General features: G+C 33.8%; 1 protein-coding gene across 1 annotated transcript; it reads right to left on the reverse strand.

The window, feature by feature from the left end:
- Window positions 1–4,829: 4,829 nt before the first annotated feature.
- LOC131633761 (zinc finger CCCH domain-containing protein 32-like) lies at window positions 4,830–8,434 on the reverse strand. The gene is made up of 3 exons (XM_058904453.1): window positions 8,224–8,434; window positions 7,853–7,963; window positions 4,830–6,835 (listed from the first exon to the last, which is right to left on the reverse strand). Exons 1-3 carry the CDS (start codon window positions 8,293–8,295, stop codon window positions 5,264–5,266), a joined length of 1,755 nt encoding a protein of 584 aa, XP_058760436.1. The 5' UTR covers window positions 8,296–8,434; the 3' UTR covers window positions 4,830–5,263.
- Window positions 8,435–21,742: the final 13,308 nt, after the last annotated feature.

Raw genomic sequence — 21,742 nt, forward strand, 5'->3', positions numbered from 1 at the left:
AGTCTTTCTCTCTCTAGATATATGATATGGTTGAATTGGTATTTAATGAAAAATTCTAAACATCAACTAGTATATATATGATGATGAAGTTAGACTTTATGTTATTTGATGGAGAAAATGACATTAAGATATATAGTAATAATAAAGAAGAAAATTACTATGGGAATCTAAATGCCGGGTTTGGTATTTACATTTTTTAATTTTTTTTATATACTTTTTTTTAATTGGATATTATATTTTTTATTTAAAATATATACTAAAATGATAGGAAAGAAAAATAAAAATAGAGTGTGACTAAAGTCCACACACGATATCATAAGTAGGGACAAATTTTGTGTCGACTAATAAAAAAAAACTTCTAATTTTCGATTCTTATCTTTTTTTTCTTTTTTTTTGTTTAATGGTAGAAACAAATCTCATAAAAACAAGATAAAAAACTCATAATTGACGGGATTAATTAACTAATCAGAATTAGGACTTTATGGTGATTCCTTGTTAAGCCAAATACCTAACCTTTACTAACCATGCTTTGAAGTGATTTTTTTTAATGGTAATTAAGTGAATGATTAGATTTGCTGCTAAAATAACGATGATATTATAAAAATCTTTAACTTTTATCGTATTGACTTACTTTTATTTTAAAATAGTATAAAGTTAAATTACGGTCAATATATTCTCAAAATAGTATAATTTTTTTCGATAGACAAAATACATTTCTTAAAAAGAAGAACATTGAAAAGAGAGCAAAATAAAGTTTTTTTATTAGAGCTAGTTAATGAAATAAAGTTTTAAGATTACAAATCACTAAAAGTATTTAAAAAAGAGAAATAATAATAAAAGTAATTAACTTTATTGATTGTAAATAAAAAAGTAATAAGTAAAAAGGGACATAAGTATCTGTTTGTTTCTTTGATGGTAAATGTTAAGTTATCATCTAAGAAAGAACATCACTTTTCCATTAGAGATAGTTGTGAAATCTATCATTCAAGACACATTTGTTTATAGCTTTAAATTTATCATTGACCTAAGAAAGTTATCAATCAAATAGACATGTGAACAGGCGAAACCAGAAATTTTACGCAGTCTAAACAAAATTAATTAATTGGGCTGAGTCATCGGTTATTCATCTGTTTTAGTTTTTAAACTCAATTTTTACTAATTTTGTCATTGGTTTTGTTTAAAAATCAGCTATTAAATTAGAGGAATACAAAGAAATTAAGGGGTTGAGCCTAGACACGTGCCCAAACTCGCTGGGCTATAAAATCGCCCCTGCATGTTAACTTGTTGTATTGAAGCTAAAAAACTTGTCCCCATATTTTAGGACAAAGTTTGTGCTCTTAAAGAAGAAGGTGGGTTCAGATTTAGATAAATACTCATGATAAATTATTCGGTTGTATGAATTATGTTTGGACATGCTCTTATATGATCAATAATGAGCCTCTACTCTTAAAGTTAGATTCTTAAAGTATCAAGTATGTCAAGCTACCATGAACTATGAACTGAAACTAGTTTGAAAGAATGCAAAAAAAAGAGAAAGAAGAAGATGAATCTTTCATTATGCCATTCTGTTACAATCATTATCAATTAGTTACCAATGAACTAACCGTAAAACAATTTATATCAAATAAGAAACAAAAAGTTATCATCTAATACACCAATAGCTATCGTCCACCTCCACCCTATACCTCTAATACTCCCTCTCAAGTGGGAAGGTAAATGTCAAACATTCCCCACTTGGATGTAAGAAGCTCATATAGCGATCATGAGAGTGCTTTGGTGAGAGAATCTGCAAGTAGGGGTGGCAAAGCGGGCGGCCCGCCCCGTTTAGGCCCGCCTCATTTAAGCCCGTCCAAAAACGGGGTGGGGCGGGGCGGGCCTACTTAGGTGTCCGAGCTCAAAAGTCATGTCCGCCCCGTTTACCAACGAGTTGGCGGGTTGGCGGGTTGGGGGGCCGGCCCGTCAATTTTTATTTATTTTTTTATTTTACAATTTGATTTACCACATAATTTACAAAAAAATTAATTATAACCAAAAAGGTTGATAAAATATATTTTTTAAAAACGCACAATAAAACTTCAACATATCTTAAGTCCAAACAGTTCAAAAAATAAAACAAATAAAGATCAACTATAACAAAAAAAAATAACGAAATAAACTCAACCACAGTAGAAAAGCATATCAAAATAAATAAATAAATAAATAAATAATACATATCACTTTAATCCTATTTAAAAACTAACTACTAAAAAACTCAATTAAGAATTTACATAAAATAGACAGTGATAACAATTACACCGCATAATACATCACAGTGCATAAAATAGTAGTGCATAAAATATCAACACCTAACTTTCTCACTAATTACTTCATATAAACTTTTATATTAACCGATTCCTTAATAGTTAAATCCAAAATTTGTCACACTTATAGACTCATCAAATCCCTCCTTTTCTTAAAATCAACATCTATTTCTAAAGAAAACATGTGAGCTAATGTATTAAAAACTTAATAATTATGCATGTTATATAACTGTTCTTTTATTTCAAGCTTTTCCAATCAACACGTGTATTAGAAAGTTATAGAAAAAACGTTAAAACTATAATTCAATTTGTATGTATAATAATTTAGAATACAATTCAATCAATATAATTCTAAGAGAAGAGTGTTGTTTTTATAGTTAAAGTTGTTTTAATTCTAAATAAAAAATAACTTTTTTAACAAAAAGTCCGCGGACAAAACCTGCCCCGCCCCGCCTCGACCCGGTTTTTTAAGCGGGTTAGGTGGGGCGGGCCAACTTAAGGTACCGAGCCGAAAACCTCAGTCCAGCCCGCCCAAAATGGCGGGTCAAACGGGTCGCCCCGACGGACCTGGCCCGTTTTGCCACCCCTATCTGCAAGTTGTTGTGAAGACTTAACATGATGAAACATGTGTGGGTCCTACCACTTTATGTGGGACCAATTTTCAAAGTGAGGGACCCACACATGTTTCAACCAATAAGAAAGTGGGTGTTTGAGAGAGTGTTGCTATCACTCCTCCTGTACTTATTTATGGCGCTTTTATTCACTGAGCTGGTTTAATTAACAACTCAATGATGTTTTTGGAGATGCATATCCGAAAATATCAAACTGAGAAAAAGAAACTGGATGTACAGGTAAATTTCATTCATTTCATCCCTCATCTCTTGTTCAACTTACACAAGGGATGACGACGCATAGGAAATCATACAAAGCTATACAAAATAAATTACAATGTAATTCTCAATGCTCTTGTTCATTATTTAAGTAGTCCAACACCATTTGACAAATGGATGCGCTTCTTGAAAATGGGACATCTTATAGCTAGTGCTTATGATATGGTGTGTGTTGATCTGACAAGATACGGTTGCTCAGAAACATTTTTTCCATTTTGGAGTAGGTCACCTCAAAATATATCCGGACACATCATGTGTATTGGGTGGCTTTCAAAAATACAATATTTTGTTCAGGTTTATTTGAAACTGAGATGTCTTATACGAAAGGCATCACCAGAGTGGATGGCACATTCACTCAAGATGTTGAAACTTGGCCAGATCATTTTCTAGAAAGGATGGAAGAGTTCACCAAGTTAAGCGATGTTGAAAGATAACCAAATAAGGAAATGTTAAAGAAGGAACCCCCAATAGATTTAGGTAGTGACACATGTTTTGATACATTTTAGTTTTAATTTATAAATGAACTCGTTTTTTGTATGTAATGTTGTCAATGATGTAATCTCGATACAATTTGAGACATACATAATGTCTACTCTACTTTAGTGTTATAAACCTTGTGGGTAAATTTTGGACAATTGGATAATTTTCTATTTCTGTGTGTTTTACTGGTTCTGTCCCAATTCGAGTTCTGTTATGGGTACGCCCGGATATGTATCTTTGGACACACTCAATTTTAATTAAAAATAAAATAAACAGAGACTTTTACATATGTACATCTTCGAACACACTTTTATTCAGAAGAGAAAAAATGTGCTCGGATATGCATATTTAAAATATATTTTGATGAAAGGATAGGGTTTGTATGGTGCAACTTTATCTACAACTTGTATGAATAGAGATTCCTCATTCAACTTTCTATACAAAAACCAAAATGAATACTTCTCCCTATCTTGCCTTTGTATTTCAATGGGGCTAATCTCCCACTTCAATTTAGGATCTCCGAGGACATACTTCTCGTTGATCTAAAAATCAAACTGAATATTCTTATGCGATATCCAAAAAATTGAAGAGTTATCAAACTCGAGTATCGTTCACCCTGGACTGAAAATGAAGGGAAAATACAATCCATCAAACTTGAACTGAAGACAAATGAAGATTTAAAGGTTATGTGGAATACATTTTATCATTATTCAACAAAAGGTATGACTGAAGTGCATGCAAAAATTGCAAGATCGGTCGAAGATATTCTAAGAATATTACAACTTCTTGAACCACCCGTTTGTAATGAAATGTTAAATTTATATTAACAATAACAGTTATCAAAATGCAATAATATTTATTTTAAAGTTAATTTATGTTGTTTTATAATTATTCTGCCATTGTTTTTTTTGTTGTTTTTGGTTTGAACCAATAAGACATATTCCAGAAATACATTAGGATATTATAAAGATGTATCTCCGAATTAACTTTTTATGTATACGGAGATCATCTCCAAACTAATTTTTGATATAAAAGGAGTTTCTCAACAATTTCAACTAACATTGTTTGAAAAAAAATCGTCCAAAATTATATCTCAAGACGATAAGAAAAGTATTTGTGACTTTTCTTTCACGGTGGTGAAGACTGAAGAGCACCTTAATGGTCGAAAAAGTAGCCCTCTAATATTATATGCATAGCAGCAGCAATCTAGAAAAGCCAAAAAAAAAAAAAAAAAAAAAAACTATTTGAGCCGATTAACGATACAAAAAGTGGTGAATAGACCTTTGATAAGCAGCTTTAAACGACAAAAACAAGTAGGTCTAAATCACACAAAATTAATGCAAACCAGTGATCCACTCTCTAGATTAACTACACTTATCTAAGAGTCACCTCACTCGAACAAAAACCTAACACCCTCCAAACCAGCACACTAAAGGATGATGCTAAAAAGCAACTCCAATTTCAACAAAAATATAAAAAGAAAGCACCTCCAACAGCTGATTTTAACTCATTATCTTTGGTAAAACTAATCTTTTGAATCATCAGGCATTATAATCTCAAGATTCAACTGTTGCAAGTATTGCCATCTCTCAATCAGTCCATGGTCCTTCTGTCTTTGAGAATTTCATGCAGTGGTTTGGGATCCTGGAAACCAGCTGACGAGCTTTCACAATGTGAACTTTCACCAGCCTTCTTCTTCCTTTCTTCTTTTATTTCTGCAAGAGTCTTGGGCCCTGAAAATGCACTGGATTCCTTAATAACTCTCTGCAGCTTTACAAATGGTTTCCGGGATACTTTAGATGAAGGAAATGGCCGTCTAGCTGGTTTTTCTCTATAATGCTTTCTTGGCCTATTTTGCTGGGAAGGCCAATTTTGCTGAGAAGGCCTAAATAACCTGTGCTTGTTATTGTTAGCAATTGAAGGATCTTCAACCTCTCTGATTGAACTAAATCCTAATTGTGATGTTAACCTTCTATTTGGTCTCTGAATAATGTCGCCCCTTCGATGCCTTTCTTGGTTTCGAACCATCAAAGAAGATGGCTCATCATGTCTTAAGAAATCAGTGACAGGAGGATCATTGACCTCCCTTCGTCTTCTCAGATGGTCACGTAGATCTAAGTCAGAGTCACAAGCATCCATCGCAGCAGCTGAAATCCGAACCCTTTTCCTGGAAAATATAGAATCCAATGCTATCTCTCTGGAATAACCACAAACTTCCCTTTCACTGGAAAAATCTCTATCAAAACATCTGTAATCATCACATGTTCCCTGTTCATACAGAATATCAGCATCTGAGCAGATGGTGTCGTACTCATCTGTATTTTTGAATTCATACCCTGTATAATGCTCATTCAGTTCGTGGTCATCCATATCAAGCAGTGGCAAATATTCAGAACCATTCTCATAACCCAGGTTCTCGGTTTCATCATGAACAAGAACATCAAATCCAGGGGAGGATTCCCACCGTTCCTCAGGCTCTACATGACAATTTTCCTGCTCCTCCGAACTCTGCTCAGAGCATGAATGAGACATATTATGAGCAAAACCATTGTCTGGTACCAGAGAGTCTGACTGAGTAGTCACAGCAGCTTCGTTATAGTCAAATGAAGAAAATTCCAAGCAAACACTTTGCTGTTTAACATTTTCGGGTAATGGTAGCTGAAGATCTTCCTTAGACTTAAGTCTAATATCAGACAAAGCTTTTGGAGCAGATAAAGATTGCTCAAAATTTGTTTCCCTTGGTGTTGATGCTACAGATGTTTTATTTCCTGATGAAGCTTTATTTTCTAAGTTGAGAGCATTAATGCTTCCGTTGCCATTCTTCAAAGGCTTTACAGTATCATTCTTCAAAGGCTTTACAGTGTCATTTTTCAAAGGCTTTACAGTGTCACTCTTCAAAGGCTTTACAGTGTCACTTTTCAAAGGCTTTACAGTGTCACTTTTCAAAGGCTTTACAATGTCATTCTTCGAAGGCTTTACCACGTCATTCTTCGAAGGCTTTACAACGAGCAAGCTATCATCAGGCTTATGAGAAAATGAGCATTTGCTACCTTTGTTGCAAAATCCATTGAAGAAAAAATAACAGGGAACCATTGTCTTGTTTGCAGATGCAGGTACAGAAGATTGTATAGGTTCAGATGGCACTCCAGCATGCCCATCCAATGGCTGACAAAATTACAAAAATTAGAAGAAAGTGACGAGGTAACTGCTGAGAAGATGGTTTGATATTAAATAAGAGCAAATAAAAATAGAATATTCAATTTGGAGGGAGGTGTGAAAATATAATACTAAGTACTAACAGAAAAGTTTTACAATTTTACAGTATATTAAAAAAGCAGTGAACTCTATGTGTCTGTTCATTAGTTTGACATTTTTAATCATGAAATCTATCCATCCAAGTAATCAATTAAGAAACCAAAATCATCGAGACAACTACAAGGTAAGAACAAATGCAAATAATTTAGGAAACAATGGGCAAATCATACACAGCTCTTTCGTCCAATGTCAGGTGGCCAATGTGTATCAAGACTTCTAGAAAATACCACTCATTATACTAAACATGGAGGAGATGGTGGAGGATTTTGAGCCTTCCAAATTGATAATTTAAAAAACATAGCAATGTATATTGTGTTGAATGCTCAAAGAACCAAAAGGTTTATATTATTTTGTTAACAAGAAATTACATAGACACGTAATACATCACTGTCCCATAGACCAAAACAAGAGACTAATTATGCAAGACACTATGTATACATTGCTCAGATGCACTAAAGGCATAGTTTAGTCGTTGAAAAATGCAGCCCAGTCTTTTAAACACGGAGTACTTCTATTTATTTGATATTTTAAGCAACATTACAAGGTGAGGAGGACAAAGAACCAGTTCTTCTGCTGCTATATAATACACCATGTGCCTTTGATTAGCACCACAAACTACTAAGAAGATGACCACAATGCTTTTGCTAGGTGATATTACAAGCTACCATCGACATTGTTGCAATCTTCATATATATTAGGTTTTCACATGAGTCTTTATTTCATAAACCATACACTTAACTCAGCAAAACTAACCATGCAAATTAGGTCAAAAGTAATATCACAGTTTCAGTCATTTCAATACACATACACAAAAAAGTAAGTAGCAAACCAAAAGCTGGATTGAGACAAAAGCAATGAAGAACTCACAGGGTGTCTAAAAGCACAAGTCGGATTAAGACAATTCCCCGATAACCAGTACCAGCAATCCCTTGGGTTAAGCCTCGCAATCTCATGGTGCCTATACTCACACTCCACACCCTGTAACCAAAACAAAAAAACGGTTAATACATCAAATCTCAAGCTAAATACATCAACAAAACTAGCCACGCAAGCTTCAAACACCGAGCATTGTTCAATATACATAGATATTTAACCTAACTGGAAACGGAAACAAAAGCTACGTTTCACGCAAATCGAAAATGCGACTACGATAGGGTTAGAGCACATGCATTACAAAACAGCGAGCGAAAGCGCGATTGCGAAGGAAAATGAGATTGAAAGGTTGAGCGAGAGAGAACCTTCTTGCAAGTGAGAGGTGAAGCCAAGAAATAAACGCAATCGGTGTTACGCTTGAGTAAATCTTCGTCCATGTTTGTACAGTGAGAAATGATTGGGAGAAAGAGAAGAAGCGATCAAGATTTCATTGATCTTACATTAGCATTACGATTATTTGGTAATGAAATGATGGCATTGTAAGAGGGAATGAATGAGAGAAGATGAATATTTCGTTGATTTCTGACAAGGAAGCAGTGGAGTTTGTTGGGCTTTGAATTGGAATCGGGGATCGGCCCATGGTTCGGAAGATATATATTAAACACAAGAATAAATTTTCTCTTACCCCTTTAAATTATACCCCCACGCCCACAAATCATACTTCTTAAATATCTCAAGAGTATATCTTCTTTGATGCATAAGCAGTTCCCTTTTGGACTTGTAGAACTTTATGTCAAGGAAGTATGTCATAATATCAAGGTCGCTCATCTCAAATTCTTTAATAAGCTCGCTCTTAAACTAATAAATACTTTCTCGTTATTGCCTGTGATTAACAAATCGTCTACGTATAGATAGAGAATGATCACACCTTCACTTGTATCCGTCTTCACATAAATTTCATGCCCAGACACGCATTTCTTGAAGCCAACCTCAACTAGGAAATCATTCATCCTTTTGTTCCAAGCTCTCAGAGCTTGCTTCACCCTCTTAGTTTTTCACAACAACACCAGGAGGTTGTTCTACATACACTTCTTCTTCAAGTGGACCGTTCAAAAATGCAAACTCCACATCCATGTGATAGATAAACCAATTGTTTTTATTCTCAATACCAATAACTATCCTTATGGTTTCAATCCTAGTAACTAGTGCCAACACATCATCAAAGTTTAGACATTTTCTTTGCAAGAATCTCTTTGCAACTAATCAAACCTTATGCTTGATTATTTCACCTTTGGGATTTGCCTTCACGTTATAGACCCATCTTACGCTAATTTGCTTCTTTCCTTTCAGTAAATCAACCAACTCCAAAGTACTTTTTTTTACAATCTATTCCAGCTCCTCTTTCATAGCACAAATCCACTTTAGATCACTTAAGGCCTCTTCCATCTTAACGGGTTTGGATTCGATTATGAGTGCAAAATGGATGAAATCACCATCATCATTCATTGATTTCATTGTTATGTAATATTTCACAATCTTGGAGTCTTTGAGGCAAACCTATTTTCCTAGTTGGTCGTCTCACATTTTCACCAATTTTGGCTTCGACACGTTGCGTTTCTACACTTTCCATTTTTCAAAATTTATAAATTCAAAGTTGTAACCCGTTAACAGTTTCTAGTAACCGATTAACGACTGCATGTAGCCGGTTAACGACTGTTTGTAACCAGTTAAAGGTTGCTCTACCTACTTTAATTCATCGATTACGACATCTCGGCTTATCACAATCCTCGTGTTTTCAACATCAAACAGCTTGTAAACCCCAATAGAGTGATACCCTAAGTATCATCATCTCCCCTTTGTTTTCCAACTTCTTTCTAAGTTGGCCTGGAATATGTCGATATGCCACGAAACCGAAAACTCTTAAATGTTTTATATTCAATTTGAATCTAGACCATGCCTCTTCCAGTGTTATTTTCTAAAGCTTCTTTGCATGACACCTATTTAACAAGTAGGTAACTGTGGATAATGTTTCTCCCCATAACTCTTTCGGAAAGTGCTTCCCATTTAACATGTTTCTCACCATCTTCATAATTGATCGATTTTTTGTTTCACCAACACTATTTTGTTGCGGTGTATAAGGTGGCACTACCTCGCGCACTATACCCTCTTCATCACAAAACTTCCTAAAGTCATTTGAGACATATTCGCCTTCATCGTCTATTTTGAGAACTTTGAGCTTGTGATCGCTTTGTCACTCAACCATGGACTTGACTTCTTGAACACTTCAAATACCTCATATTTTCTCTCAAGTAGGTATGTCCGTAGCTTTCTACTATAATTGTCGATAAAAGTAAAAAAGTACAAATTGCCACCACAAGAATCAACTATCAACTTGCATCGGCCCACAGACATCAGAATACACCACCTCAAGGCGATGCTTAGTTTTAAAATTTGCATCCCTGAGTTTACCCTTGTGTTGCTTCGCTTGCACACAATCTTCGAAAATCTCAGCTGATATGTTGATGGATGGCAACCTAGTTTCCATTTTGTTCTATTGGAATGCATTGAGATCTCGAAAATTGAGATGCCCAAGACGGTAGTGCTATAACCACTCTTCTCGACTTGTCGTTGTATCAAGACATATATGCTCCATAACTTTCAACTCAATCTTGAAAGTTATGTTGGCAACCACGTGAAATTTAAGGACCAAAACCCGGATTGCATTCATAACACGCAAAGTCTTGTCTTCCATGTGAATCTTGTAATCCTTGTAAAGTAATTGGCCAATGCTTATAAGGTTACACTGTTAGAACAAGATTTGTTCTGATCAATATTCTTAGTTTTGATGATAACAAGGATATGAATTTTGTGTGAGATAATGTGGTACTCTAATACATTGCAATTTCCCTTTCAGGAAATATATAAAGAGTATGCACAAATCAGCGCTCAGAAGCTTTGTCTCAGAAGGTTCAGCATGCAACATCAGAACATGGTCTGGCAAGACATCAGAAGATGGTCATGGCAGAATCAGAACATGGGTATATGGAAGCATCAGAAGAACTTGAGGTCAGAAGTAGAAGCACTGAAGTTCTCATGGTATCACGCTCAGAAGCACTTCAAGGTCAGAAGACAAGAAGATGCTATGCACCAAGCTGTTTGACTCTGATGATATTCAAATATTATATTCACAAACATCAGATCAGAAGAAAGTACAGGTGGCAGGCTACGCTGACTGACAAAAGGAACGTTGGAAGCTATTAAAGGCAACGTCAGTAGACACAGCGTGAACAAGGCTCGAGGTAGTTGACAAAAGCGTGAAACATTAAATGCAAAGCTGTACGGAACACGCAAAGCATTAAATGCGCTCAACGGTCATCTTCTCAAACACCTATAAATATGAAGTTCTGATGAGAAGCAAGGTTAACAACTCTGAACCAAATTCTGTGAATATTAACTTGCTGAAACGTTGTTCAATTCAAAGCTCAGAAACTTCATCTTCATCAAAGCTCACTACATTGCTGTTGTAATATATTAGTGAGATTAAGCTTAAACGTTAAGAGAAATATCACTGTTGTGATTATAGCTTTTCAGAAGCAATTGTAATACTCTTAGAATTGATTACATTAATTTGTAAGTAACTAGAGTGATCAAGTGTTGATCAGGATACTCTAGGAAGTCTTAGCTTGTGTCTAAGCAGTTGTAATTAGAGTGATCACGTGGTGGTCAGGATACTCTAAGAAAGTCTTAGCTTGTGTCTAAGCATTTGTTCCTGGAGTGATCAGGTTGTGATCAGGATACTCTAGAAGACTTAGTCGCGGACTAAGTGGAAAACCATTGTAATCTGTTGCGATTAGTGGATTAAATCCTCAGGTGAGGTAAATCACTCCGTGGGGGTGGACTGGAGTAGTTTAGTTAACAACGAACCAGGATAAAAATAATTGTGCATATTGTTTTTATCGTTCAAGTTTTTAGACTACACTTATTCAAACCCCCCCTTTCTAAGTGTTTTTCTATCCTTCATACACTTGATTCCTGGAATGAACAATACATCGTTGTTCAAGGAATGTCCATCATCTCTTATCATGATCAAAACATTATTGATCCCATTGGGCGCTAAATTGGTGTCATCTGCGAATTTCACTTTATTCTTCGTGGCTTGATTGATTTTGACAAACCAATCCTTCCTTCCTATCATATTCGTAGAAAAACCTAAACCTAAGTATCATTATTTGCTACACCAAACTCCTTCTCTCACTGTCAGCGTAATATTTTCTTTCGCATACGTTTCTGTAGCGTTCAGGGAACTGTTGTTATTGTTGCCCTACAGCCTACTGTTGTTGCATTCACCTTTTGTGATCATGATCAAGAGTGTATTATCATCATCCACCTCTTGCCTTGCAACCTTAACTTCATCTCCTTGAGATTCACTCTTGTTCGCATTGCATTCTCTAGTAAAGTGACTGAACTTTTGACAATTGTAGCATTGTGCCTTACTCTTGTCATACTTTCCTTTTTTGTCTCTAAAGTTTCCTTGATGGTCATTTTTCCTGCAGTTGCTCTCACCCCTTTGACAAGTCAAATTTTTCGAATTTTGAGGCTTTTTTCCTCCAAAATTCTGAAAATTATTTTTACTCTTCATGGACCATTTTCCTTTTGACTTCTTGTTCTTCTCATTGAACCGAGCATGCAAAGCGATCTCTGCCTTTTCTTTGTCGTTATTTCTCTCCTTCATCATTTACTCATAAGCCTCAAGAGAGCTTTGAAGCTCATCTTTGCTCAATTTTGCAAGATCCTTCGACTCTTCAATCGCCACTACAATATTGTCAAATCTTGTTGTCAAAGAGTGCAAAATCTTCGACACAACATTCTGCTCAGAAACAATTTCTCCATACGACTTGATTTGATTCATCAATCGAGTAATTTGTGTCACGTAATCGTTGATTGTCTCATTTTCCTCCATTTGAATTAATTCAAATTGACGTTTGTGAGTTTGTAACCTCGCCATCTTTGCTTTATCATCCCCTGCATATGCCTTTTCCAAGATTTCCCATGCTTCCTTTGTCGATTCGCAATCGCCAACTTTCACAAAGTTGTCACCATCCAAATACTGATGGATCAAGAAAAGCATTTTGTAGTATTTCTTATTTTCTTATACGCAACCTTTTGTGCATTTGTTGCACCTTCGACAAGGGGATTCACCCCATTCTTGGTAGCCAAACAACACCTTTATTTGTTTTCACTATTTGTCGTAATTCTTCGCATCAAGGGTTGGTAGATTTGTGGGGATTCTATCATTGGAGAGAGAATTCATGTTGCACAACACATATTTATGAATCAGAACCAGACTCTTGATGCCAAATGTTGGAACATACAATCACACAATTGGTGAACTATGGAGTATGTGGAGAAATAGGTAGTGAGAGAGAAGAGAATTAGAGAGACATGGTGAGAGAGAGAGAGATAATTGAGGGTGAGAATGATTATTTGCATTAACTTTGATGAGGATGCCTCCAAGGCATTTATGCAAGCGTTACAAAATGATTGGGACCTAAAACACATCCTTAAAAGACAAGAAAAAGCCAAAACTCGAGACAGTAATCAATTAACATAAACTGTTAACTAGTAATAGCAGACAAAATTATAAAAACTCAATGTTAGGTGTAACCGGTTAACGCAACTAGTTTTTGGTTAAAGTTGAGATATTTTTTGTTAGTAAAACCTCAATTTCAGCTATTGGGAAGATTGATGAAAAATCTCTAAGTCTGATTAAGGTCCGAGTTGATGAAGAAATTTTAAAGAATGTTTAGTTGGAAGCAGTTATGGCAAGGACAATCAAGAACCCATCATTTGAAGGAATTTTTCATCTCTCTTAACAATTTTCCAAGAGACTGCTCAGGTTATAAGTTGACTAAGGAAGTGGAAGGAGCATTTATAGTCAAAACATTAAGTATCAAGGAGAATTTAGGCATAAGGGTTGGTGATCGGGTTGAGGCTAACCATAGGGATAGATATTAGATAATTTTGGGTTTACATAAGGAGGCCGGAGGGTAATGTAACTTTGTATGACACCAAGAATATGTGTGTGATAATGTTGGTTGAAAAGATGATAAAACATGACAGCTATGTGACTAAACATGAAGTAATAACGACCTAGGGCAGGTCCTCCAAGGCCACCACGAAAAATGTACATAACAACCATAACTAGAGTAGGCAAATCCGAAGCCATTGTTGTCTTATGACTGCAATGGTTGAGATACATGTTGAGATGAAGAGACATACAATGAAGAAGAATCAACAACATACATAGAAGAACAATAAACTCTATTTTTGTGTTTTGATTATAATAACATGATTAAGAGTACTTATACTATAATATGTTTGTTTCTATATGTGGAACAAATTGTGATCATCTCCAAAAACAATAAATATAATCATTTGCGCCTGGATAGAGAATGATCATATATGTTAAAGTTACCAAGGTTGAATGCCTAGACCCAATTAAATGTGATCATATGTAGCTAGAAACATAATTCATATGCATCCAATTTAAATTGATCACATGTGCATAGATAAATGTCACATGATATGTTATAATAAGTTATCATTCATGCAAGTCACATAATGTTTCTTGTTGGTCATATCATGATTGTGTTATTATAAAGAAAGTACAATTCCCACCTGCTATTTTCTCAATAGACAAATAATTGGCAAAATCAAATGAGTAATGAAATCAAATATCGATAATATCTATAAAAAAAAAAAGAAGTAATTCTAATATTGAAGACAAGATTTTTTGCAAGAACTTTTTATACACTCATTTTTACAATATTACAAATTATTCTTGTATTTTGCACTATATTTTCATATTAGAAAAAAACAACTATATATGCAAGTGATTTTATCACTATTCTTTTTTAGAAAAGTTATTCAGTAACTTGAATTTTATTGAATTTGCCTCTCTGATCAAGTTGTTGTAAGAAAACATCTTTTTGTAACTCATAGAAATCCTCTAGTATAAGACAAAGAAGTCCTTGAAGATTTGAGAAAAGAAAATCTAGTAACGTGTGTTTGGTTCTACAATGATAAGAATGAGTAAATTGCTTTTATAAAATTGATTATGATAATGCAAAATGGTTTATGTTTAAATATATTTATGTAAAAATGAATTGAATAAATTTTAGTGTAAAATTATATTTAAACTCAAAACCTACAAATTTTACCTTCAACTAGAATTAATTATGGAAGCTAAAATTAGTTTTCTTTTGACAAAACAAACATGTCAAAATCAATTTTATATATTTGAAATTACTTTTTAATCTTTCAAAATGAAAACGAAACATAGACTTGATAATCATTATAATCAAAATTGATTATAGAAAAAAAACTCTCAACATAAAGGGATTGAACTAACTTCAAATTTCTAAAGCAAACTAGAATAAATTTCTTGTGTAAATCTTTTTCACTAGTCTCTTTATTTTAAGCAGATAACCTCTTTGTTCATAGGTTTTACTTGCTAACGTCACTAGGGCAAAGAAACTTCAACTGAAGTGTTATTTTTTAGAAGATCCAAAGTAGAAGAAGATGAAATAAAATGTAGAGAAGTTATACACACCCGTGATAGAATTAGAGTTTGACTCACTCATTTCTATAAAACCGACTTGTAAAATGGTGGATGGTGGATGCCACTTTATATACATTTTTTGTGTACTCTATCTTTAAACCAATGTGGAATTTAGGTTTTTCTCAATACACCTCTAACCCCAATATTATTGGCCTTGGTGCGTGAATATAAACAGTGAGTGGCCTGAAGATTTATTACGTGGGACTTGATTTTTTTAATACACCCTCTTACACTCAGTATTGTTGAACTTGGTGCGCATATAAACGATAGGTGACCCGAATCGATAGGCTCATGATATGATCTCTTTAAAATTAATTTATAAGGTGAGGAATGTCATTCTTAACATTTGTGAAATCTATCTTTAATCAATGTAGAATTTGAACTTTTCCCTTTAACCAATGTAGAATTTGAACTTTTCCCTGAATAAGCTGCAAAGGGAGCAATTTTTTCCATAGATCTAAAAGCTCTATAATACTCCACCATGTTCAAGAAGAGAAAATTGAGATTTCTTTTTTTCTTTCCTTTATAATTTTGTTATTAGAAATTTTTAATTACTTCATGAATTTGAGACTTGTATATCTAACCTAAATCTACACCCATATCCTACATAATCATAGTTAATTTTTAATTTAAATAACTTTTAATTAAATACTCCCTCTAGCTTCGAGTATAAGACATTTTTTGACATTTTATAGAAATTAAAAAGAATAATTAATTTTGTATGAAAAAAGAAATTATATATGACTTTACACTATTGTCCTTCATTTATTATAGATAAAATTTGGAAAAAGAAACATTAATAAATGATAGATAATATATTAGAAAAATGGTGAATTCTAGCATGAAGCATCGAGTAAGTCCCTCACTTGTGAGTCATACAAAATATACCATTAGATTAGATCAATGATTCATATTTAATATAAAATAAAATAGAACACCAAAACATTTTTACACCCAATGTTATTCTCACCTTTCTTCTCAATTATGTAACTGTATTCTTTCATTTATTCAAAACTAGTAACAAACTCGTGCGTTCGCACGGGTTCTGGTACGGGACGCGCATTTGGTGCAAATATACATTTAAATGAATAAATAGGATTTTCTATAATAAAAATAATTAAAATAAATATAATTTTCCATGTATGACTTATTGAGAGTTTTTTTTTTATAAAAAGGAGAATTGATATTAATAAAATATTGTAGAAAATAAATGTATAAATTTAATTGATGACTTATTGAGAATTTTATTTATAAAAAGGAGAATTGATATTTAATAAAATGTTGTAGAAAATAAATGTATAAATTTAATGGATGGGCCATTGAAAATTGGGCCCAAATTATGATATTGCAGCATAAAGAAGCAGCACGTGAAGACCCAATGTCATCTACCATTTCAGTATCAAGAACCATAAATTGAAGGCCCAATGTGAAAGCCCAATGTCATTAAGTCAAAGGAGGTAATTGAATATGCGTTTTATTGACTCCATAAACGTTCAGAATCAGAAACGTTCAGCTACATTAATTTCTCAAGATACCTAAGCGTTTGTTATATTGGAGAAATGGAACGTTGTAGCTGTTATCTACAAAAACAACAACACCGATACGTAACAGTTCAAACGATGTCGGATTCAAAAGCTCAAGTCGAAAGGTGTGTTTGTTTTTGACATCCTTCATATTTTAGGGTTTCGCTCTTCCATGACTTTCGGTAGCAACAACTGACAAGTGAACATTCACGGTTTATTGTATTTCTGCAGTTTCAAAGCCCAGATGGATCGAGAAGCGGCATGGAGAAGGATGAGGCTGGATCAGGTCTATTCGCAGTACGAGGAGTTGCGATCTTCATCGCCTCTTCTGGAGAAAAAGAGTGTCCCGGAAAAAGGCGACCCTTCTGCTCAATCCCAGTTGCATGTGGATCTTCGCAAGGTTAAGGAGGAAAAGGGAAAAGGTGTAGCTGCTGAAGGTGTTCGTCGTCGCGAGGAACAGGTGATTGTGACTGAACGGGGTAGAAAGCGTCCCCTCGTTGTGCTATCTTCCGACAGTGAAAGGTAACAATTACATTGTTGGATGTGTTGATAGTTATCGTAGATATTGTTTATTAAAATAATTTAGTTTAGTGATATTGAAATCTCTATGGTATTATATGATTTTGATATAAAAGTTGTCTTTCAGTTCTGATACAGATGACGCTGAAGAAGAAGAGGTGGTCAAATACGATGAAGTCATAGAGGAAGATGATGGAATTTATGGAACTGACTTTACATGGAGAAGGAAGATGTCTGGGAGAGTTGTACAGAGAAATGTATTTATAAGTTATTTGGTTTAGGCTTCATTTTTTTGCACAAGGTTGTTCACATCCACTATGTCATTTTTTTGGCCAAAACTGTAGCATATTAAACTTTGTCATACTATTTTATTTGCACCTAATGGTTTGAAATAATCTGAAGTTTGTTTAATGAAATGAATTTACGGGATTCTTCTATTAAGATAAATATGATGCATATTCACGTATCTGCAACACATGTTTTCACCCAATCTAGTTCAAGCTCTATTTCAAACATGGTTAGTTGCTGATAGTTTACTCTATTGTGTTAATAGAGTTTTCACCCAATCTGAATTTAGTGTCCTTATTTAATTTTTAGGAGTTTGATCATGATCTGAATATAAGTAGGAATAGAATCATATAAAAAGTAGGTTTCCTCTTCTATGCTAAGCCTTAATTATTCTGTCAATGATTATCTAAAAGAATTTGATTATTCCATGTTAATAGAGTAATCATGGAACCTTAACTAAAATTAGGTTTCCTCTTCTATGCTAAGCCTTAATTATTTGGTACCTTAGCATTTTAAATCAGCACCCTTGTCATAGTATTTTATTTAACCCGTATGATTTGAACATTCAGCATCTTTACACATCTTTTTTAAGTAGGAATAGAATCATATAAAAAGTCTATTTCCGCTTCTATGGTAAAAATTAATTATTCTGTCAATGAGTAACTAAAAGAATTTAATTGCTCCATGTTAATAGAGTAGTCATATTAATTTAGTGTTTAGAAATTTAAATCAGCACCCTTGCCATAGTCTTTTATTTAACCCGTATGATTTGAACATTCAGCACGTTTACACATTTTTTTTAAGTAGGAATAGAATCGTATAAAAAGTCTATTTTCGCTTGTATGCTAAAAATTAATTATTCTGTCAATGAGTAACTAAAAGAATTTGATTGCTCCATGTTAATAGAGTAGTCATATTAATTAAGTGTTTAGCTATTTAAATCAGCACCCTTGTCATAGTCTTTTATTTAACCCTAATTATTTGAACAATCAGCATGTTTACACATCTTTTTTAATGTGGATATTTTGCAACTGTTATCCACAAACAGTTTGGGTCACTTGGACTAACTTCATATTTGTTAACATGTTATTTGCAGCAACTTCCCCAGAAAGTCATTAAGAAGTGTTTAATGACTGGTCATGAACGGATTCAAATAGCCGACTCTGATACTGGGATAGATTATGACTGTATGTTGCACCGGGCGGTGAGACAATATGGTGTGGAGAGGTTTATTGGGGAAGGTTGGTACGACTTTGCGAAGAGTAGGGACATTAAGAGAGGAGACAGGGTTGGATTCTCACTAAGGGTGCCTCCGGCTTCAAAAATTGTCGTCAGTATATTGAACCGGTAAGAATGAAGAACAAACATGGTCCTTGGAAATGCTTGCTGAAGAAAGTTATGTCATTTTGTTGGTGATGGATGTTTATGAGGTTTTGATGGCAATGGATGGTTATCTAATATATTGTATTGATGTTTTATGTGTTTATTTTGTTAGTTAACTTAATGTTAGGTTTGACTTTTGTTTGTTTGGTAAAACATGTATCCAAATGCTCTGAATTGTATCTAAGCAAGTGCTTAGGGAATGGTCTAAATTGTGTTATCCAGGTAGTTGCTGTCCTTTTTTAAACAATGTCATAGAAGTAATTCTGAAGTTCAAACTACTAAAATTATGGTATATGTAATATTCTTGCACGCATGTTTTAATTTATATTGATTTATATCCTATTGAAAACATGTTAGATTTTGAAGTATTGACATTCAAGTAATATGTCACGTTTATGAGTGTACATGCATGAGCTGCATGGAGCCACGTTGTTTGTTACAATAATGTCAATTTTGTACGACACTAAATATTATAATTGGATATTACATTGACATTAGCTTTTGTTTCATTTAAAAACATAGATTAAAAGGTGGACCCATTTCCAAAAAGTAAGAAAAAGTGTTTGCATAATTGTCCATATATGTGGTACCACTAACTGTTTTCACGTGAAAGAGGATTGAAAAAGAATGCATAATGATTCTTTCACCATATTCCTTTATACTATAAGACAAATGCATAAGAAATGAAAACTTTATTAAAAAGAGGAGATATCACATGTTCATGTAAAAAGCTATGTTGCTATTGCATTCACACGTGGGAGATATCACATGTTCATGTAAAAAGCTGTGTTGCTATACTATTCACACGTGAATCAAGTTAACTTTGGTGAAAAAAATTGGTAATAAATAGATTCTCTCCCACCAGATTTTTTTCAAAGCAAGCAGGAAGAGGATTTACATTAAACAGCTTGTTTGGAGGAAGCTATAACATGGAACTTTGTGGAGATCTTATGCATTCAGAAATGATTAACTATTTTGTAATTGCAAAAGTTGCCTAACAGTTTCATGAATTATTTTGGTTGTTTTTATTATTTTCTAACATTAATTTAGCTTTAACTTTATATTTGAATATTGATAATAATGATTATGCAATATATTTGTAGTTGTATCCAGAAATTGATCCGGCATTTGTTGAAAGGAATGGAGATGAAATATCTAAAAGTTGGACAATCTTTAATAACCAAGGTGTTCACCACGAATTGATATATAACCAAAAGTCTTTTCACCCACTCATTATTAGTGGTTGGCCTTGTCTTCAATGTTATTACGATCTACCTGCCGATGTTGTTTTGACAGTGGGTTATAATGGTAACAACAACTTTGGTCTTTTATCAATTAAGGAGGTTGTTAGACAACATGATTTACCACAATTTCACAGTAGATATGTTATGCACAAGGATATACATGTGTTTGACGTCATTTTGCCTCCATTCGGCGTAGATCTGCCAAAATTTGTTGAGTTCTTGTTTTCTAAGCTGTTTTAATTTGTATTTCAACATAAAATATAATAGAATGTCAACAACTAATTAATCATTGGATTATAGAAATTGCAAGAGGATTTTGCAACCACACTGATAGAGCATGGATACGAACATATTGTGTTGTGTGGTGACAACGGGAAGCCTTGTTCGATGTCGGTGTTAAATTTTGGAGCACCTATGCGCATGAAGTTAGGATATGGATGGGATGAGTTATGTAAGGCCAATAACTTCAAGGTTGGCGATAGACTTCAATTTAGATTTGATGTAACTTTAATGAACAAAAGGTGTTATGTATATTTATTTTCGTACCCTTAAGAAATATATGGGTGTGTGTCATGGCAATCCAAATTATGTAACTTCAATTTGGTCTTTATTAACATGCAGCGATCAAACTCTTTTAGTTACTCATTGTCATAATAAATAATTCTTAGCATATAAGCGAAAACCTACTTTTTCTATGCTTATATTCCTACTTATATTCAGATCATGATCAAACTCCTAAAAAATAAATAAGGACACTAAATTCAGATCATGATCAAACACTATTAACACAATACTATAAACTATCAGCAACTAACCATGCTTGAAATAGAGCTTGAAATAGATTGGGTGAAAACATGTGTTGCAGATAGTTGAATATGATGCAGATTTATCTTAATAGAAGAATCCCGTAAATTTATTTCATACAACAAACTTCAGATTATTTAAAAGAAGATAAAACAGTTGGTGATATTCATGTTTTTCAATATTACAGTGTACCAGATTTGCGAACATTGAAACAGACGTAAAAAACAAAATTAAGATAGTGGCAATTTTGGTTGCGGCAGTAGAGAAAATGTGGAGAGTCTGAATTTTACATATGTTGTTATCTTACTGTCTGCATGAGTCACAAACTCCTTGTGCTATCTTTCTCATACAACATATGCATTGCAGCGGACCAACTTTTCCCTGCATAGCCAACCGTCAAAATTTCATACATGGGAAATTATGTGTAAATGAAGTTATAGGTGGTAACAATAATTAAGGCTGAGACGTGAAAATAGTTATACCTGCAATGATGTTCATCCTT

Source organism: Vicia villosa, linkage group LG1 (genome assembly GCF_029867415.1).
Source record: "Vicia villosa cultivar HV-30 ecotype Madison, WI linkage group LG1, Vvil1.0, whole genome shotgun sequence".
Taxonomy (NCBI): domain Eukaryota; kingdom Viridiplantae; phylum Streptophyta; class Magnoliopsida; order Fabales; family Fabaceae; genus Vicia; species Vicia villosa.

What these genes read in the sequence shown, in the direction of transcription:
- LOC131633761 (XM_058904453.1), bottom strand. Translation starts at nt 8,295, where the DNA reads ATGGACGAAGATTTACTCAAGCGTAACACCGATTGCGTTTATTTCTTG. An exon ending in CACCTCTCACTTGCAAGAAG is followed by an intron (nt 7,964 to 8,223) that starts GTTCTCTCTCGC and finishes TTTTGGTTACAG; the next exon opens with GGTGTGGAGTGTGAGTATAG. An exon ending in CTTGTGCTTTTAGACACCCT is followed by an intron (nt 6,836 to 7,852) that starts GTGAGTTCTTCA and finishes TAATTTTGTCAG; the next exon opens with CCATTGGATGGGCATGCTGG.